The sequence below is a fragment of the Microcebus murinus genome, chromosome 2 (genome assembly GCF_040939455.1).
Source record: "Microcebus murinus isolate Inina chromosome 2, M.murinus_Inina_mat1.0, whole genome shotgun sequence".
NCBI classification, from domain to species: Eukaryota; Metazoa; Chordata; class Mammalia; order Primates; family Cheirogaleidae; genus Microcebus; species Microcebus murinus.
Genome location: NC_134105.1, coordinates 75657250 through 75674983, shown reverse-complemented (window position 1 = coordinate 75674983; position 17734 = coordinate 75657250). Strand labels below are relative to the sequence as shown.

Below are 17734 nucleotides of genomic sequence, written 5' to 3'. Positions count from 1 at the left end.
TTATTTTGAGTGAATGGATGGTGATCTGTTGATCAGATTGATCTGTTGATCTGTTGATCAGATGGTGATCTGTTGATATTAGTTCCATTTTCAAATTTATCTACACTACAGAATTACAGTAATTTCAAACTCATTTTGCTTATATATTTTTCCAGAGTTTTTCTTCAAATCGGAACTTTAAAAAATTATAAATTACTTCACTTTTAATTTTTGTTGGCAGAATAATTGGCATAATTAACAGACTACCTTTTCCTTTATAATACTACATTTTCAACCTTCAGAGACATAGAAATGACAAAATCTTTAAAACTTCACCATTTGCCTTGACTTCTTTATACTTCTGAAGACAATTATAAGTTAGTTTGGTTCATCACTTAACTTCACAACTCTCAATCCATGTGCAGGGTCCTAGCTTGAAACTACGGCTTTCTCTACATTTCCATCAATTTCATGTTTACCCCAATCAATTTATATTAATGGTGATTATTATAAGAATGAAACAAGCAGTAATCATCAGTGCTATTCTTGACTGACTAGGCATATTCTCAGAAATATTTGAGAAAACTGAGAATACAGCTTTTATTTTGACATAATTTTTAAACAACTGTACTTACCTAAGGAGGGAAATTCATACCTAAATATAGCTATAAAATTGAAAGAGTAAAAATGAGTTAAATGTCCTCAACATCAGTAATCATTAGGGAAATACAACTCAAAACCATGACGAAATTACTATCTCAGACCCATTAGTATGGATATTATAAAAACAAAAACAAAACATAACAAATGTTGGCCAGGATGTGGAGAAATTGGAACAATTGTGCATTGCTGGTCTAAACATAAAATGGTGCAGCTGCTGTGGAAAAAAATACAGTAGTTCTCTTAAAAATTAAACATAGAAACACCATATGATCCATCAATTCCACTCCTGGGTATATTCCCAAGAGAATTGAAAGCAGTGACTCAAATACTTTCATATCCATATTCATGGCAACATTATTCACAGTATCCAAAAGATGGAAACAATCCAAATGACCATGGATGGATAAATGGAAATAAATTCTGGCTCATGAGCTGTGGTCTAAATGTATGCATCCCTCCAAAATTCATGAATTGAAATCCTAACTCCAAGGTGATGGTGTTAGGAGGTGGGCCCTTTGGAGGTGATTAGGTCATGAGGATACAGCCATCGTGAATGGGATTAGTGCCTTTATAAAAAGAGGCTGAAGAGAGACCCCTTACCCCTTCTACTGCATGAGGACACAACATAGCAAGAAGGTGCCATCTATGAATCAGGAAATAGGCCCTCACCAGACACAGAATCTACTGTCATCTTGATCTTGGACTTCACAGCCTCCAGAACTGTGAGAAATAAATTTCTGTTGTTTATAAGCCACCTAGTTTATGGTATTTTGTTATATAGCAGCTTGAATGGATTAAGACAGCATGCTACATGGATGAAACTTAAAGAATGTGTTTAATGAAATAAGCCAGACATAAAAGAACAAATATGATTCCACTTATGTGAGGTACCTGCAGTAGTCAAATTCATTGAGACAGAAAGTAGAACAGTGATTGCCAGGGACTGGGATGAAAAGTTCTGGAATTGACGGTGATGATGGCTGCACAGCAGTATGACTGTACTTAACACTATTGAACTCTACACTTAAAAATAGTTAAAATGACTGGGTGTGGGGGCTCACGCCTGTAATCCTAGCACTCTAGGAGGCCAAGGCAGGCGGATCGTTTAAGCTCAGGAGTTCCAGACCAGCCTGAGCGAGAGCGAGATCCCATCTCTACCAAAAATAGAAAAAATTAGCCGGGCATGGTGGCACATGCCTGTAATCCCAGCTACTCAGGAGGCTGAGGCAGAAGGATAGCTTAAGCCCAAGAGTTTGAGGTTGCTGTGAGCTAGGCTGACACCACGGCATTCTAACCTGGGCAACAGAGTGAGACTCTGTCTCAAAAAAAAAATAGTTAAAATGATAAATTTTATGTATATGTCAACACCAACAAACAGATTTGTTCAGGAAAGAACACTAGTTAGAACATGCAAATAATGCAATTGGAGTATCATCAAAGGAATATAACAAAGTGTTCATAGTTTGACTTTCTCTTTTCTAACTCTATGAAAAGTGAACCATTTAAAAACTATCCCAGAACACTATTTACCTAACTGATACCCTATGGCTACACTTCTTTTTTTCCCTTTGGGAATTTGGAAGGAGGCATATTCCTTCACCAGTTGTAGCTCCCCTAGAGCAACATCACATGCTCTCTGAGTTTATCTTCCAGGGCTTAATCTCTCAGGGCTTAATCTTCCACCTATAGGTTGATAATTCACAAATATATGTTTGCATCCGAGAAGCTCATTCTTGACTCTAGACCCAAGTATGCAATGCCAATGCTATCTGCACGCAGATGTTGTCATAGGGACTTCAGCTTCAATATAACAAATGCAAACCCCTCTTCTCTCCCACCTCCTCTACTACCATGGCTCTCCTCCAGCATCCCCTTCTCAGCTATAAACATCTCACTATCCTCCCAGCCAGACCCCAAGCCCTGATAGTTCTAGCTGACTTCACTGTCCCTTTCACCACCCATTTCTGACAAATCACCCAGTACTACTGTGTCTCCTTTCTTCCTATTTTTCCAATCCCTCCCCTTCTCTCCATCGTGGCTGTCACCACCATTGCTCAGGCTCTCTGCTGTCCTCTAATCTATCCCCACACTGCTGCCAGTGTGAACGGACTACTCTTGGCAGCAACTGGATTAAAATCTTTCATGGCCTCCTGGCTGATGAAACCCATACTCTTTAGCATTCAGCAAAGTCTTGTTGGTTCTGCACAGAGCTTGCTTCTGTTTGAGGATTACCTGCACTTGTAGGGGGAAGATCACTTCATAGGTGCTCAGTAAATTTCAATTGAATCAATCATCATTGTCATCAATTTTTCAGTCTGGCCTCCTTTTCCCTTTTTAGTCTCCTTTTCCAGTATCCTCCACCCATACCTTTCACTACAGCCATACTTCCCTTCTTGTGGTTTTCCTGGGCAGGATACGCTATTCCTGCCTCCCTGTCTTTGCATAGAGTTTAAATGACTTACTTATTCAAGAACCCAGCATTGTCATGTGTGACCCTGAGCAAAGTACTTAATCTCACTAAGCTTCAGGTTCCTCGTCTATAAAATAGGGCAAATATCTACCTCGCAAAATTGTAGTGAGTATAAAATGAAACAACATGCAAACGCAGTTTGTAAATCACAAACAAAAGTATTATTTTGTGATTCATCAAAGCCTAACTTATCAATAAATGCCACTACCTATAAGGAGCCTTTTTGGCATTCTCAGTAGAAACTCTCTTTCTCTTCTTGGAAGCCCCACCATGCACAGCCTGTAGGCCTGTCACACACTCCTTGAGTTATCCAAGTCCCTGTCCCGTGTTTCTAACCAGACCCCACCCACTGCATGAAACCAGCGTCCATTCCTACCCTACGGTTCTCCCTCCACCCCTATCGAGGTCTCAAGGGTCTAGAGTCTTTCTTTCTTTTTTTCCCTTTCACATCAGATGAGTAATGTGCTGACATCACAACAAGGTTCGAGGGAGGCGCATTTCACACATGTGCGCAAACACCCAATCATCACACGTATGAACTACCAAAGGATCTAGAGTCTTTCAACGAGAAACAACTTCTGAGATTTGAGGAGGTAGAGAACCAGGGAAGCTTCTGTGTGGGAGTCCTGTGGGGTCACAGGTCCATCACCTGATGATGAGTCTGTCCAGCAGGGGTGACAGTGACTGGCTCTGACTCTCCTGCTGCCTCTCCTACACCCCAGCCTGTGCCAGACACTGCAAATCAATCACAGGCTCTGTCCTGCTGAACCTCGGGGTTCAGCTCAGCTCCAGGCAGCCAGGACAAGTTGGCCAATGTTTGCAGAAGACATAAACATCATTTACCATTCACTAAGCTCAGAGAGCCCCAGATGGCTGGCCCATAGTCACTGCAGGGCAAGAGAGAGGGCTGAAAGGAGGAGGGATCACTTCAGATCTGCCAGGTGAGTTGACTGGACATAAAGGGGCAGTCACACCCTGGATGCCAGCTCATGGTGGGCCATTGCGGAGGACAAATGTCCAGCCTACATTTATGCACAGAGATTCTGTCCTGAACTTAATGGCCAGATATATCCAAAGGCATCCCCTCAGGGACCCCAGAAACCCCTCTGATGGAGGAGGTCACCCAAGGGTCTTGGTTTCCCATGAAATGCCCCCACCTCAATTCCCTAGTGCCCAGCCGCTTGTGCCTTGAGGTCTCTCTTTGTCTTCCTAAAAGGAGCCTACACGGTGTCTGCCTCCTTTCCCCGGTCCTTTCCCCGGCAAAGGGCTTACATGTAATTAAAAGGGATTATGCTCTGAAGGGGAAAAGTAGCCTTTAATCAGCAGGAGAAGGACACGGCAGGCTGAACCGGAGGCGCTCTGAGCCCGGCCCTGAGTCCTGGTGCTCCTGTGGTCCCCAGCATGGGCTTCGCGAGACAGATACAGCTTTTGCTCTGGAAGAACTGGACCCTGCGGAAAAGGCAAAAGGTAACAGTTACCATTTGTGGTTTCAAAGTGAGGCATGAAGCAAATGAACAGGGTGAAAGCGTAGGCTGGGGTGGGGAGGGGGCCGGCAGTGAGGGGTCAGGGCTGGCTGCCGGTCAGCGCGGGCGGTGTGGAGCCGCCTGTGAGTCCCTGACGAGGGCCGTTGCAGGAGGACTTGCTTCTCCGTCCTCGGCCATATGAAAATCTTTTGCCCACGCTGCATATGAAGCCATTGCCTGCCCATCCCTCCCCCCACCTCGGGTCTTAAACCTGCCAGCCCAGCCCACCACGCTCTTGAGCACCCACACAGGGCCGTGGGAGGAACCCCAATCCCACCGCAGGCTCCAAGGAAACAAAAATGCCCAACCACTCGAGTAGCCTCCCAGCTCAGGGATAGCTTCTTTCATTGCATTTACCAGGCACATTGTTTTTTCACGTTTTAACTTTTCTGAAATTGGAATAGAGCTCACGACCAAGTCACAGTTTAACTGGACACATTTTTTTCTTTCTCAGGGGTGCAGAAAAATAACAGTGCATGTTACAGTTCATTGCGTCCTAGATTCAATGAGATGTGACACATTATTAACCCCACAGACATTTCCTGAGCCCTTTCAGCGAGCAAAGCCGGGCTGTGTTAGGCTAGGAACCTAAAGCGTAAGACACAGAGTCCACCTTGGACTGGCTTCTATGCAGGCTGGGAAAATCCGAAGTATGCTTGAGACTAAGAGCAATATAAAGTAGCATAGGCCACATATCCCATGAGAATGCAGGCAAGGGCCACAGGAGGTCAGAGAACCTCAAGGGTGTACTTGGAAATGCCAACTGGCCTCTGTACCTTATTTCTGGGAAGGGGTAAGGCGTGAATATGTAACTATAAAGAAATAATGCACTTTGTTGAAGCCTTGCAACGTTGTACAAAGGCCAACTGACTCGAGGAACTGCGAAGAGAGGGAAGGGAGGGGTGGAGGATGAGGGCTGGGTAGGACTGGGATTAGAAAGATGGGAGCAGCAAGCCACGGGGGAGATGGGGAGTGGACAGGGAGGGACACCCAACAGAGGGAAGAAGAGATGTATTTGTTCTAAACCTTGATTCAGAATGGGTTTAAGTAGCTGGGCCAGGGTTGTCCTGAGCATGGGAAGGAATAGTAGGGAAGAAATGGGGCCAAGAGATGGAACATCTGACACCTATGAGTGAAGGTCTCAGTGAGGGACTAGGCGGAGAGGATTTGTATGAAAAGGTGTTAGCTAAGTACAAAGCTGGTAAGTGGGAGGGTGAAAGAGAACTCTGAGGTGTCACGGGGCTAGCAACTATGGGACACAGCTACCCCCTAGGGCTGAGAGAACCAAGGGAAGGAAGAGGAATTATTAAGACTTGGGAACATAGATAGGAGGTCTGTGGAGCTGAAATTAGGACTCATGAGGAGGGGGTGCCACAAGGGGGCTGCTGGGTCTCTGAGCCTGGTCTCAGACCCAGGCATGAAGCCAGAGCCCTGGGTGGCCAGCGGGTGTGGGGCTGAGGAAGGGCAGCTCCATGACCAGCACAAAGCAAGCAGCAAGGGACACAACCCAGCCGTACACACCGATGTCCAAAGTCTATGTGTGGCTGGGACAGGGTATGGGAGTGCTGGAGGGGGAAGCCATATCAGAGCCGGCTTGTCCGGGAACACCACTGTCCTCTGGCTGCTTCCCTCTTTCATTTCCATAGTAGCATTATAGTTATTTGTTGCCCCCAAGAGCCAAGTGCTAACAGGTATCAGAGACTCAGCCCCTTTTTTCCAGGAGCTTCCTTTCTTGCGTGAAAATACTGACAAAGCTTGAACAAGATTCATTATTACATTTACTCATTCATTCATTTGTTCCTTCAATCCACAACTACTCAATAATTTCCAGGCACTGCACCAGGCTCTTGGGTATACAATGGCAAATAAGACATTCCTCTCAGTTCCTGCCTACATGATGAGTGTAGTCTGTGGATGGCCAAGGAAAATCCAATATGCCCTTGTTCTCTCTCTCTCTCTCTCTCTCTCTCTCTCTCTCTCTCTCTCTCTCTCTCTCTTTCCCTCCCTCCACCATAAGAAATTAAGATTCTCAGTTCACTTTACTCTTGTTGTGCTCTTTGTGGTCCTCAAAAAACATATCTGAGGACTATCACTGGTAGCCTGAAATGATTCCATTCCTGTGGCAAGCACGTTGCTGTTACAGAGAATACCTCTGTTTTCAAAGACAGGCTTGGTTCATGTGCCCTCACAGTCTGCTCCCTTCCCTGGTGTTGGTGGCTGTCCCCTTGCTCAGGGGCTCTGTCCTCTCCCCAGGGGGATGGAGCATCAGGCTGAGGACCTTGGCCGGTGTAGCTCCCAGGGCCGGGCGTGGTCTGGGCCAGGGCTCACTGGATGCCATCCCAGTGGCCTGGAAACTGAGGTCTCTGTGCGGTGTGCCCCAGATGGCTGTCCCACTGCGACCACATTCTGGGAGCTTCTGGAATGTCTGGGTAAGAGGGAGGCAGCCCCCATAACCCCTCAGGAGCTCTGAGAGGGGTCTGTGGCTCCTTTCTAAGCTTTTGGTTCTTCTGGAAACTTCTGCCTCTAGAAAAATGGTACTTCTAAGAAAAGTACAACTCACCAAGCCCATAACTCGGCTCCTAGGCTTTAAATTCCTCAAACATCCACAGTTTGGGGTGTTTACTCCTGTGAGCGGGGCAAGAATAAGAACAGATACCAAATTTCCTCATTCCTTCTCTCCAATCCTTAAGGGCATACGATGAAAATCTTCAGATCTCTGCATTCCTGCCTCCTTTTCTTCTTCCTCTGCTAACATTTGTCAAGTATTACTCAGTGCCTGGCACAGTGCTAAGTGTATTACTTCATTTAACCCTCCCGCTGACTCCGTGAGAGAGCCCGCTGTCATCCCCACCGCACTGATGAGGTGACCCAGGCTCCAGAGGAGGGTTAGTGACTGGTGGGGTTGGACCTGGGATTCAAACCCATGCTGTGTGACTCCAGGACAGGCAGACGCGGCCGATACACCACACTGCCCCCCGGGATGAAGCCCCATCTAATAGGCTGGTCATTATGTCCCCAAGACGGAGTGACCATATAACTTACTCTCCAAACCAGGGCAGTTTTGAAAGTGAAGGGGAGCAGTATGATAATTGCACCAGGACAATTACATGTAAACTATACCGGGCCTGGCAGACTGGGATGTGTGTTCGCCCTCTGCCAAGGTGAGCCAGACACAGCCACTGACTGCCCTCCTGGAATTCAGAGCCAGGTGGCAGCATGGCGTGTGCTACATGGAGTAGAAGGAAGCGTGGTGTGGGGCCGAGGATGAGCTCGGGAGCTCAGAGGGGGCGCGGGGGTCGGCGAGGGTGAGAAAAGACTCCCCAAGGGGTCTGTCCCTACCCCTGTGTTCCCAATGACGAGTGCTCCCCCACTGCTCAAGGTAAATACACGCCGCCCCTACTGGCTGTGGACAGGCGCTGTGCTGGGGAGGGTGTATGAAGGTCACGAGGCAGGTCCTTTGTCCCTGAGAGCTCACTGCGTAGGGCCCCTCCGTGTCATCTTCTGCTGCAGGCTAGGACAGGATATTTGGAGGAGGCCTGAGGACTCCTGAGAGCAGGGGCCTCATCATCTCCTGCCCCCCGGACCTGGGCACCTGAGACAGCTGTGGCCTTTGTCCTGGGCCCGGCATCAGGTGAGAGGACGTGGCAGGTGCAGGGCGGTGGGGCAGCCAGCTCCAAGTGCGCCCAGGTTCCAGGTCACATTTGTCCAGGCTAAGCACCCTATCTGGTTCTCAGTGTGGAAGGGAGGATTATGTGGCTCCTTTCAAGCCTTGGCTACCCTCTTTAAAATCAAAAACACAGAGCGAAGGAAAGAAATCTAACTGGCTAAGTTCAAAAACAACAAGCACAACTCTGCTCTTGCCAGAAATCTCCCTCCTCCCGCGCGTCCCCACGTAGATTAGATGGTAAAGAGTGGAGAAGAAAGAGAAAGATAGAGAGAGAGAGAGAGAGGAAATACCAGTTTTGGGGAAAAATTTTTTCCACCAGCCCCTTCTGAGCCTCAGCTGGGCTTAATTAAAGTTACAGACATGTTTCAAGGGAAGGGGCCGGGAGTCAGAGCTGCCCAGAAACATGTCTTTAATTACGCTGTGGAATCTCTCCCTAGGGTATGCCTGCCCACAGCTGAGCACCAAGGACCAGGATGCGGCTCTGGGGTGGGGCTGAGCCTCACTCGGGAGGGGCAGGAGAAAGGGCCAGACCTGTCAGGCTGCTGGTCTTTGTACAGGGAGTGAAGCGTGAAATGCGGCCCCCCAAAACACGTGCTCACAGAGTTAGAACAGTAACACTCATCTCTCAAATGTTTTTCAAAGATTACCAACCACTACCTAGACCAGTGGTTCTCAGCGCTGGCTGCACATCAGAATTACCTGAAAGGTGTTCTTTACAAAATCCTGATGTCTCATGGCCAAAGATTCTGATGTCACTGGCCCGGGGCATGTCCCGAGACCCCCACGTGGCCCCAGCACGCAGCCACAGGGAAGTGCTGATCTAGGGCAGTGGAGGGCAGGGGTGATAGGCAGAAAATAGCAGCCTTGATTCAGAGTTGTGATGAGGAACACAGGCAAAGTGGTACCAGTCCTAGGGCCAGACACAGAAGGAAAGAAGGAGATGCTGATCCTGCCGCCCACTGATGGGAGGACTTCAAGTTGCAATGCCTTGCAGAGAGCAGGTACTTTAAAAATATAAGAATGAGTGAGTGAGTCAAGGGATGAGGGAGTGTGTTGCAAGCTTTTCAGGGAGGCATGAGATGTGCTAGCTTGGGCTTACACATTTTATCCAGGGGACAGGTAGGCAAGGCTGGCGGATCCCTCCCTGGTGTGAGCTGCTCTTTCTGTATGGAGCAGGGGACAGTGCATGCCTTGTTTCTCAGGAAGCCCCATGTTTCCAAACCGGCAACTGAGCCGTTCTGAATCGAGAAAGGGAGGAGACATGCCTGTAAGAGGAGGGCAGGCCTAAGAGCTCGAAGATAATTTCAATGCTATTTCCTGGCTCTTCTGCCATTACAACATGCAGTGTCACCTACAGTGACAGACACACTGCACATCACCTACAGTGTCCCTGTGACCCCATGACAGTCCTGCGAGGCAGTAATAAGTGGCTGCGTTTGCTGAGTGTTACCTTGTGCCACATGCTGCTGTCCATGTTTGACAAGGTTAACTCATTTGATTCTCCAACTGCTCTGGGAGGTAGGTCCCGGTATCATCCTCATTTTACAGGTGAGACCCTTTGCTCCTGTGGGGTTTGAATGGTCATATAGCTAAGATGTAGCAGGCTGGATAGGAACCCCACCCAGTACCTGACCCCAGAGTGATGTGCTCCTAACCCTCAGTTTACACTGTAGGAGAAAGTAGCAGTCCCATTCCATAGATGAGAAAACTGAGACTCGGGGGTTAAGCAAACCCAAAAGGGGTTGTTAACACAGATCTTTCCACCACTCCCAAAGCAGCATCGGTGCTCAGCACACCAGCCTGCTCCAGATCGATGTTGCTACGTGGAAGGCAGCCAACGAACTTGATAGCAAGCCAACACTGCAGACAATTGTCTGAAGGAGGAGTCAAATGTGTGGAATCTGGACTGGTTGTCCCATTTCCCTGGTGAAGACACCAGGGACAACTTCCTGTTTCATCACTTGCCCGTATCCTGTCAAACTTGCTCCCAGGCCTTACCCATTGACAGGAGGATCCCACATAAAGGCAGAAGCCAGTGTACATGCCTCTGGGGTGTGCCATTTGTCAAATCTGCACACTGTTGGTGACCCAAGCCTCTGTGTCACCTCCAGCTTTCCCGGTGAGGCCTCCTAGACCAGTCTTGACAAAGGCTCCCTCATTTCACAGATATTTATTGAGCACCTATTATGAGTCCCACCCCATGTGGGGTGCTGGAATCACAGTAGCGATGAGGACAGATGTGGTCACTGCTCTCAGGAATCTTCCAGCCCATGAGGGCTCCACTTCCTTGCAGGAGTAATGACCCTAAAGTGTGCAGAGTGATAAGAGAGTGCAGTCTCGGCAGAGCTGTGTGTGGTCGGGGCGGGGATGCTAGCAGTGAGATGGGGGCCGCTGGGGCAGAGTTCCAGCCTGGCCAACCTTGATCTGAATGCCGTGAGGGGAGCTGCCAACAGTCCGATGCCAGCAAGTGTGTTTGGGGTCAGTCCTCTCAACACTAGGTGGGGATTACCCAATATTTTTGCCATCTTGTGAGAGAAAGTGTAGCAGGAGCCCTGAAAAATGAGTGCCTTAAAGAAAATCTACTATTTTTTCTCATTCCCATATGTGTGTGTGTGCTTCCTCTAACACATCCTTCCTATACATATTTTGAATAAAACATTTTACAAAAAGTTATAACTGCACAATCACCATCTGCCCCTAGACAGTTTTTACTTTTTCTTCAATGCACAAACATTTTTCCTACCAATTTATTTTCTAATTTGTTGTAATTCAGTTGCCAGCAGACCATTTTTTAAAAAGCAGAACATGGTTTGTCCCTACCAGCATGAAAGGAACAAACATTTTTTGAGCACCTGCTAGGGGGTCCCCTATTTTGCTAAGATCCTATTTACATTTCTTTGAGAGGAAAACAACAAAGGATTAAATTAAAGACCATGTGAATAGCCCCTCACTGATCTATATGTATTTAAGTGTCTATTCCTGGCCAGTGCTTAAGATCTCCTTTAGTTCTTATGGGTTTCCTTCCTAAGGTTTCTGGAGCTGGCGATGGGTAGGAGAACCCTCACAGTCCCCAATTCACATTCCCCCTCCTCCTTCCCCTGCATAATGCCCCAGCTCTAGCCTCCACATCTCGAGCAATGCCACAGTGTAGGGGCTACAACAGTCAACTGGCTCTTCTCTTGGAGCCAAGGGTCCTTAAGCTCCACACTGAACCTAAATTTAAATATCAACTTTCAACCATATGTTGATATCAGTAGCTTCTTCTAGTGTAAAAACCCATGGCAGTATGCCGTGCTTTGTTTCTTTAAGCAACAAACATTGTTGAAGGAAAAATGTTGGTAAACCAGATTTTTGTTGGACTTTGCTGTGGATTGTAGTATTTCACAGTCATTTGCTCAGTTGCTCATCCATTCCTTCATTCATTCAATGACCACATTTGCAAGGTCTACTTTGTGCTAGAAGGCAAGGTAGCAGGGCAGGCAGAGAGAGCACTGGCCCTGGAGACAGGGGGCCCTGGGGACTGCATCTTTGGTTCTGATGCTGTCACTGCTGATGTGACGCTGCCCGGGTCACCTGCTCTCTCTGGGCCTCTTTCCTCATCTGCAAAGTCACTACCTGCAGCATCAGTGTTACCTGGGAGCTCATGAGAAATGCAGCTCGGGTGGGACCCCAGTGAGTCAGAATCTGCACTCATGAGCACAGCGACATCGAAAGTGCCCCGAAGCCCATGATCTTGAGGCTCCTTTCTCAAAGTTTTGTACTGATGTAGCTTTCTCAAACAGAGAGAGAGTGAATCCCAGATGGATAGAAAACATGGTTGGTGTAAATCAGGTAGAGGCAGTGTAGGAGGGGGGATAAAAGGCAAGTACACCAGGCAAGTACACCAGGCAAGTACTTAGGCAAGTACACCAGAACCAAAGTGGGTCCACTGCATAGACAGGCGCCGAGGTGAAGTACGTCTGCTCTGGTGGTTTCCTACACTCTTAGCACCACTGGCCTTTCTCTCTTTTTGTTTTGTTTTTCCAGATTCGCTTTGTGGTGGAACTCGTGTGGCCTTTATCTTTGTTTCTGGTCTTGATCTGGTTAAGGAATGCCAACCCACTCTACAGCCAGCATGAATGTAAGCATGGCAGGGCCTGGGCCCAAAGAGACACCAATCTGGTCCCTTTGTCTAGAAAGGTCTTCGGGTTGGGGGTGCAGGGATTGGATCTGCTTATCATCATTCCATATCTACATGCATAAAATAGATTCATCAGCGGTAAACAAATTTTTAATCCTATGCATTCGAAGCAAATACTCACATGTGGTTACTTAAGGATTGTGGAATTTCTTTTTGTTTGTTTTGTTTTTTGTATCTAAATTCTCATTTGTTTTAAAGGGAACAGATTATAAGATTATAGATGAGTTCTCTAAAGTATTTCAGAGACCAATTTAGGGGATTTGTTATCCACAGTGCTAGAGAAAAATGAGGAAAAGGGGTTCTATGAAATTATACTTAATAAAAAATTATTTCTGGGACCTCTGAGGTGTCCAAGGACCTAGGATGAACCTGGCCAAAGACTCTTTTATGCTCTACCATTCTGGGAGTGCTTTCCTCTGGTTTCTGGCCGAAATGACGTCTCCCTCTGGGCAGCTGATGTGATGCTCCCTCTGGGCAGCCTCCACAGTTGTGCAAAGTTGCTCGATTGTCCTTCACCCCCTGGTTCATGAGTGGCAGGCCTCAAGCTCTGAATCTACCTCCCGTCCATCACACTCTTGCTTCTTTACCTCACCCCTCAGGAACTGCTAACCTGCAGCCTGCAGCTTGCTTGGGGGTGGGTGCTCATGCTGAACTCACACTGTTGATCGTCGAATGGATGGATGAACCTCTTCTCCAGCGTCAGCAGCTCGTGGAGCCTTCCTGAGCTAACACCCCCCCACCCCGTCCCTCCCACCACAAAATGATTTGTCCCCCCTTCCTTCCACTTCTCCACTTCCATCCATGTCTCTGCTAGAATATTTGCCTGTCTCCCCACTACACCGGGAGTTTGAGAGAGGAGGCCTTGTCTCAACACCTGGCACAGGGCCTGGCATGTATGAGGTGTTCTTGCTTCTGACATGTCGGTGAATGAGGGAGAGGGCCAAGGCTCCTAAGGTTGCATCCAGCTTGGTCTCCATGACTAACTTCTTGTCTCCATTTCCTGTTTTAAAGGCCATTTTCCCAACAAGGCGATGCCCTCGGCAGGAATGTTGCCGTGGCTCCAGGGGATTTTCTGCAATGTGAACAATCCTTGTTTTCGAAGCACCACCCCGGGAGAATCTCCTGGAATTGTGTCAAACTATAATAACTCCATGTAAGTGTTGAGGTACCCACCGTGCTGGGAGGAGCTTGCACACTCCTTCGTTCCTGCCCTGCACCGAAGTGCATGAGCACACAGAGCATGCAGCATGGGAAGTGTTCTCCTGGCTTGCTGAGTCCCTAATCTCTGAGGAGCACAGCAGGTTTCCTCTCTGGAACATTCCATTAATATCAGGACACTTGGGGAGAAAGCACCAAACTGAGACCACATGAACACAAATTTTTGGTCCTTATACCCCTAAGATGTGACCTGGAGTTTGATGGCAGCCCCCTGCTGAGCTGTGTCCACTGCCTCCTAGACAGATGACCAGGGTGGAGTCAGAAACACTCAGTTCCCCTCACCCCCTCAACCCCAACAGATCAACAGATCACTGCTCCTTTAAAAGCTTTCTTGGACATCTAAGGGCTAAGAAAATTTTCAAGGAGCATTGAAAAGATAAATGAAATCAGATTTACAAGATGAAGCTTACTTCCTGGGAGAAAAAGACAAATTCCAAATCCTTTGTTGTGACGGCCGTCCGCAGCCTTGCATGGTGAGGGGTCTTGGGACCTGGCTCATGAGCAGTGATTCTTAACCTGTGGGGCTGGCTAGCATGCTGAGAGCTGATGAAAGCTGATGGCCCCTTTCCAAAGAAAAATGGACACACACACAAAACAGTATGTTGTACATGTGATTTCAGGGAACTGAACTTGTGGACTCCAGGTTAATAACCTCTGGCCTAGAGTCGAATTTTAAGTCAAATCCCATAGGAAGAGAGTCTACTTTTGGAATCCCCTTTCAGAGCATTGGGAATACATGGTGTGAGCATGTCCTATAGACAGAGGCTCGTGGATGTGCACAGGGCCATCCTTACCTGCTCTGCAGACCTTGAGTCACACTTTGTGAAGGTTATACCTGAAGGTCACCAAAAAGGGCTTGTTGGGGACCAAGCTTTACCCTACTTGTATAAACACCAGGTCGGGGAAACTGAGATATATGGTTACTTCAGTTTTTTCCTTAGAGGAGCTCAGTGTAATTCCTCCAGGACAAACCTGCATTTAGACTTAAAAAAGAAAAAGAACATTTGATAGGTCAGCCTGAGCTTGGAGGTGGCCCTCTCCACTGGAAACAAACTATGGCTGCTGTGCCCCACAATGGCAGGGCTGAGTAGTTGTGACAGAGACTGCATGGTTTGCAAACCTATAATATTTATCTGTTTGCTGACTCCTGGATTATGGGAAGAGAGAACAGGGAACACCTTTCTTCCTAGAAAAAAGTGAGGGAGATGACATTTTCGCTGGGCTCACAGTGCCGCAAACGCTGCCTTGAAGTTTTAGTGTACAGCCTTCACTTTCACTAGAGACACCTGAGGTTCCCAAAAAGAAACATCTGCTCGTCCAGAGCCCCACGGGGACCCATGGGGGGATCAGGGAGGCTGTGCGGGGCTCTGGTGGAACTGGCCCTGGCAGTGATTGTAGATGCTACTGGGGAAGACGGAGGGCGGGAGCTGGGCAAGGGGGTTCCAGGCTGCAGCCGCACTTGGCATTTGAACCTGGAAATCTGGGTTTCACATGCCATACACACAGTATGGGGAACCTTATTCAGGGTTCTTCTGCTTGCAAGGTGCAGAAACTCATTCAAACAAGCTCAGGCCCCAGCAGGAAATGTATGATTTAGATGCTAGACTTTCTCACAAAGCCAAGGGCAGCAGGGCAGGGCTCAGGAGAGACAGACCAAGAACTGGAGCGCCGTCAGGAGCTGCTTCCTCTGCTCTCTTCTGTCTGGGCCTGCAAGGTCCAGCCTCTCTGCCTCTCAGTTCGTCCACTCTGGTCACCTCTCTCCATGGACCAGTCTTCCCTGTTCCTCAATGCCCAGGCTACTGCTGGTCACCCAGTCCACAGCAGCCCAGCTTGGGCAATCAGAAGAGCACCTTGAACACTGTTCCAATTCCTGGGAACCAATCTGGTTGGCCCAGCTTCATTCTCCCCGTCCGATGGGCCTCGGCAGAGGTGCATATGTGCACGTGTGTGCATGTGTGTGCGGGGAGGACCTTATGATCAAGCATGGCTGTCAGAGCCTGCCCCCGTGAGCGGCTGGAAGGGCAGGTCTCAGAGGGGCGGTGAAGGCTGGGAAGACCCACCTATAATACATACCAATGTCACCCTGTTTAAGGCTACTCTGGACAAGAGACACACAGAGCATGGGTCTGAGAGGTGATCCGGCCCTGCCAAAGCTGCAAGCCTGAACCAATCGCTCACCACTCCTGTCTGTTTGCTTATATCTATGAGGAAGTAAAAATCTCTCTTTCTCCTTCTGCCTTGGCAGTATTGTAACGATACATAATGTAGTAGCTAGGTCAAGCACATGGTATCTTAAAAAATAGCACAAGGTGTTATTATTATTTAAAAGATAGGTATTTCTTTACTGATGAAATATATTTGTCCTTCTTCCAGCTTAGCAAGGGTGTATCGAGATTTTCAAGAACTCCTCATGGATGCACCAGAGAGCCAGCACCTTGGTCAAGTTTGGACAGAGCTCCGAACCTTGTCCCAGTTCATGGACACCCTCCGGACCCACCCTCAGAGAATCGCAGGTAAGCTGGGCTTCAGTGCTCTCCACCATTACTTGCTTCACTCAGCGGAGAGACTGAAGATACAGGGAAGAGTGGGAAGGTTTGGTGGAAAAAATACTAAAGGACGCAAGAAGGGACCGGTTCTAGAGGCGGCATGAGCATCGCCTTGGAAAAGATGCCTCTTCTCCCACGCCAGGAAGGGAGAAGGCAGGAAGTTGGGAAGGAGGGTAGGAAAGGTCTCATCCCAGGTAAGTCTAGAGGCAGAAAGAAGAACGCTAAGAGAGATGGCACTCTGGGGAGTATGCAGCTAGGTCAAGGCCCAGAAGCACGGGGAGAAGGGTTTGCAGAGTTTGGCAGAGGTGTGCAAGAGTTTCACAGAGGCCTGGAGAGACAGTTAATGGGACATGTGGAAGCAATGCCACGTATCAGCAAGGAGCCGGGGAGGTCAGAGACCGCATGTTCTCTTGACATACAGATGTGTCATTGTACTGTTTCTCCTGGTAATATTTAGCACCCAGGCCCTGAGGCAGAGCAGGTGGAGAGAGAAGCAGGGCTGGGGTGTGGAGGGAGGTACCACACAAGGTCAAGTGGGCACGGAGCTGAGGGCAGTGACTGGACCATATGTACCAGGTCCAGGCTGCATGAGGCAGTTCAAGAAGCCAGAGGGACTGAGACTGGCCGGGGGAATGGGCAGTCCAGGGAGTAGAGGTCTCATGGGCTCCACGGCCCTGTGTAAGTAACTGAGGTCAGAAAGTGAAATACGTGAACTCAGGATTTTGAAGGCAGGCAGGAAGGGTGGGAACAGGCCCCTGAGTGTGGCCGTGGTGAAGCGGTGCCACGGTCAGGGTCAGGGTCAGGGTCAGGTGAGGGGGAGGCAGGAATGAGGAGCTGGGCTGCCGGCACCCACATGGACCCTGCTGTGGTTGTGCAGGAAGATGGCAGGAGCCATGCGCCTGGGTAGAGAGCAGCGAGGAGGAGGGAGGGAGGAGTTTGTCTCTTTTCCCCGTGGGAAAGTGAATGAATACACAGAAACCAGCAGCAGCAACAACACCAACATGTCTCTTTAAAAGTCTAAGTGGATGTTGTGCGGTGTCACGTCTGTAGCAGGCTCCTCTGAGAATGGCTAGAGGGACAGGACATGGCAGCTGGAACCCCTTCCCCAGAGGGGTGTAAATGAGCGGTTGAGAGGAATTGAAGACTCTGGGAATCCGGGGATTACTGCAGCCTGGTGGGTGGAGAGAGCCCTCCAGGAAAAGGCTGCTGGGAGCAGGAAGATCGCTCAAGGGACAGGGCTCAGAGGCTGGAGGACAGCAGTTTGGAGCTTCTGGGAGACATATGCTCCTAGAATGGGGTGGGAGGTGACTCTAAGGATGACCTTGGAGGTTGACAGGGATGAGGAAGGGGATGGGAGGGGCTGGACAGAACAGCTTCCGCTCTGAGTGCCAAACAACACAGGTGGGAGAATGATCTAAATCAGCCCCCAGGGCTCCTCCCCCCAGCGGTGCAGCTTCTTCAACGTACAGCACACATTAGGCGCCTCCT

General features: G+C 48.7%; 1 protein-coding gene and 1 non-coding gene across 2 annotated transcripts in view; one reads left to right on the top strand and one right to left on the bottom strand.

The window, feature by feature from the left end:
- Nucleotides 1–3559: 3559 nt before the first annotated feature.
- LOC142869896 (small nucleolar RNA U13) lies at nt 3560–3663 on the bottom strand. The gene has a single exon (XR_012918443.1). It is a non-coding gene; the product is annotated as a small nucleolar RNA U13 (small nucleolar RNA).
- An 816-nt stretch (nt 3664–4479) lies between these two features.
- Nucleotides 4480–17734, top strand: part of ABCA4 (ATP binding cassette subfamily A member 4) — a 129685-nt gene continuing 116430 nt past the window's right edge. The window contains exons 1-4 of the mRNA XM_020283187.2: nt 4480–4579; nt 12329–12422; nt 13494–13635; nt 16074–16213. Coding sequence (XP_020138776.2) covers nt 4514–4579; nt 12329–12422; nt 13494–13635; nt 16074–16213 — 442 coding nt within the window. The 5' untranslated portion in view covers nt 4480–4513. The remainder of the gene's footprint in view (nt 4580–12328; nt 12423–13493; nt 13636–16073; nt 16214–17734) is intronic.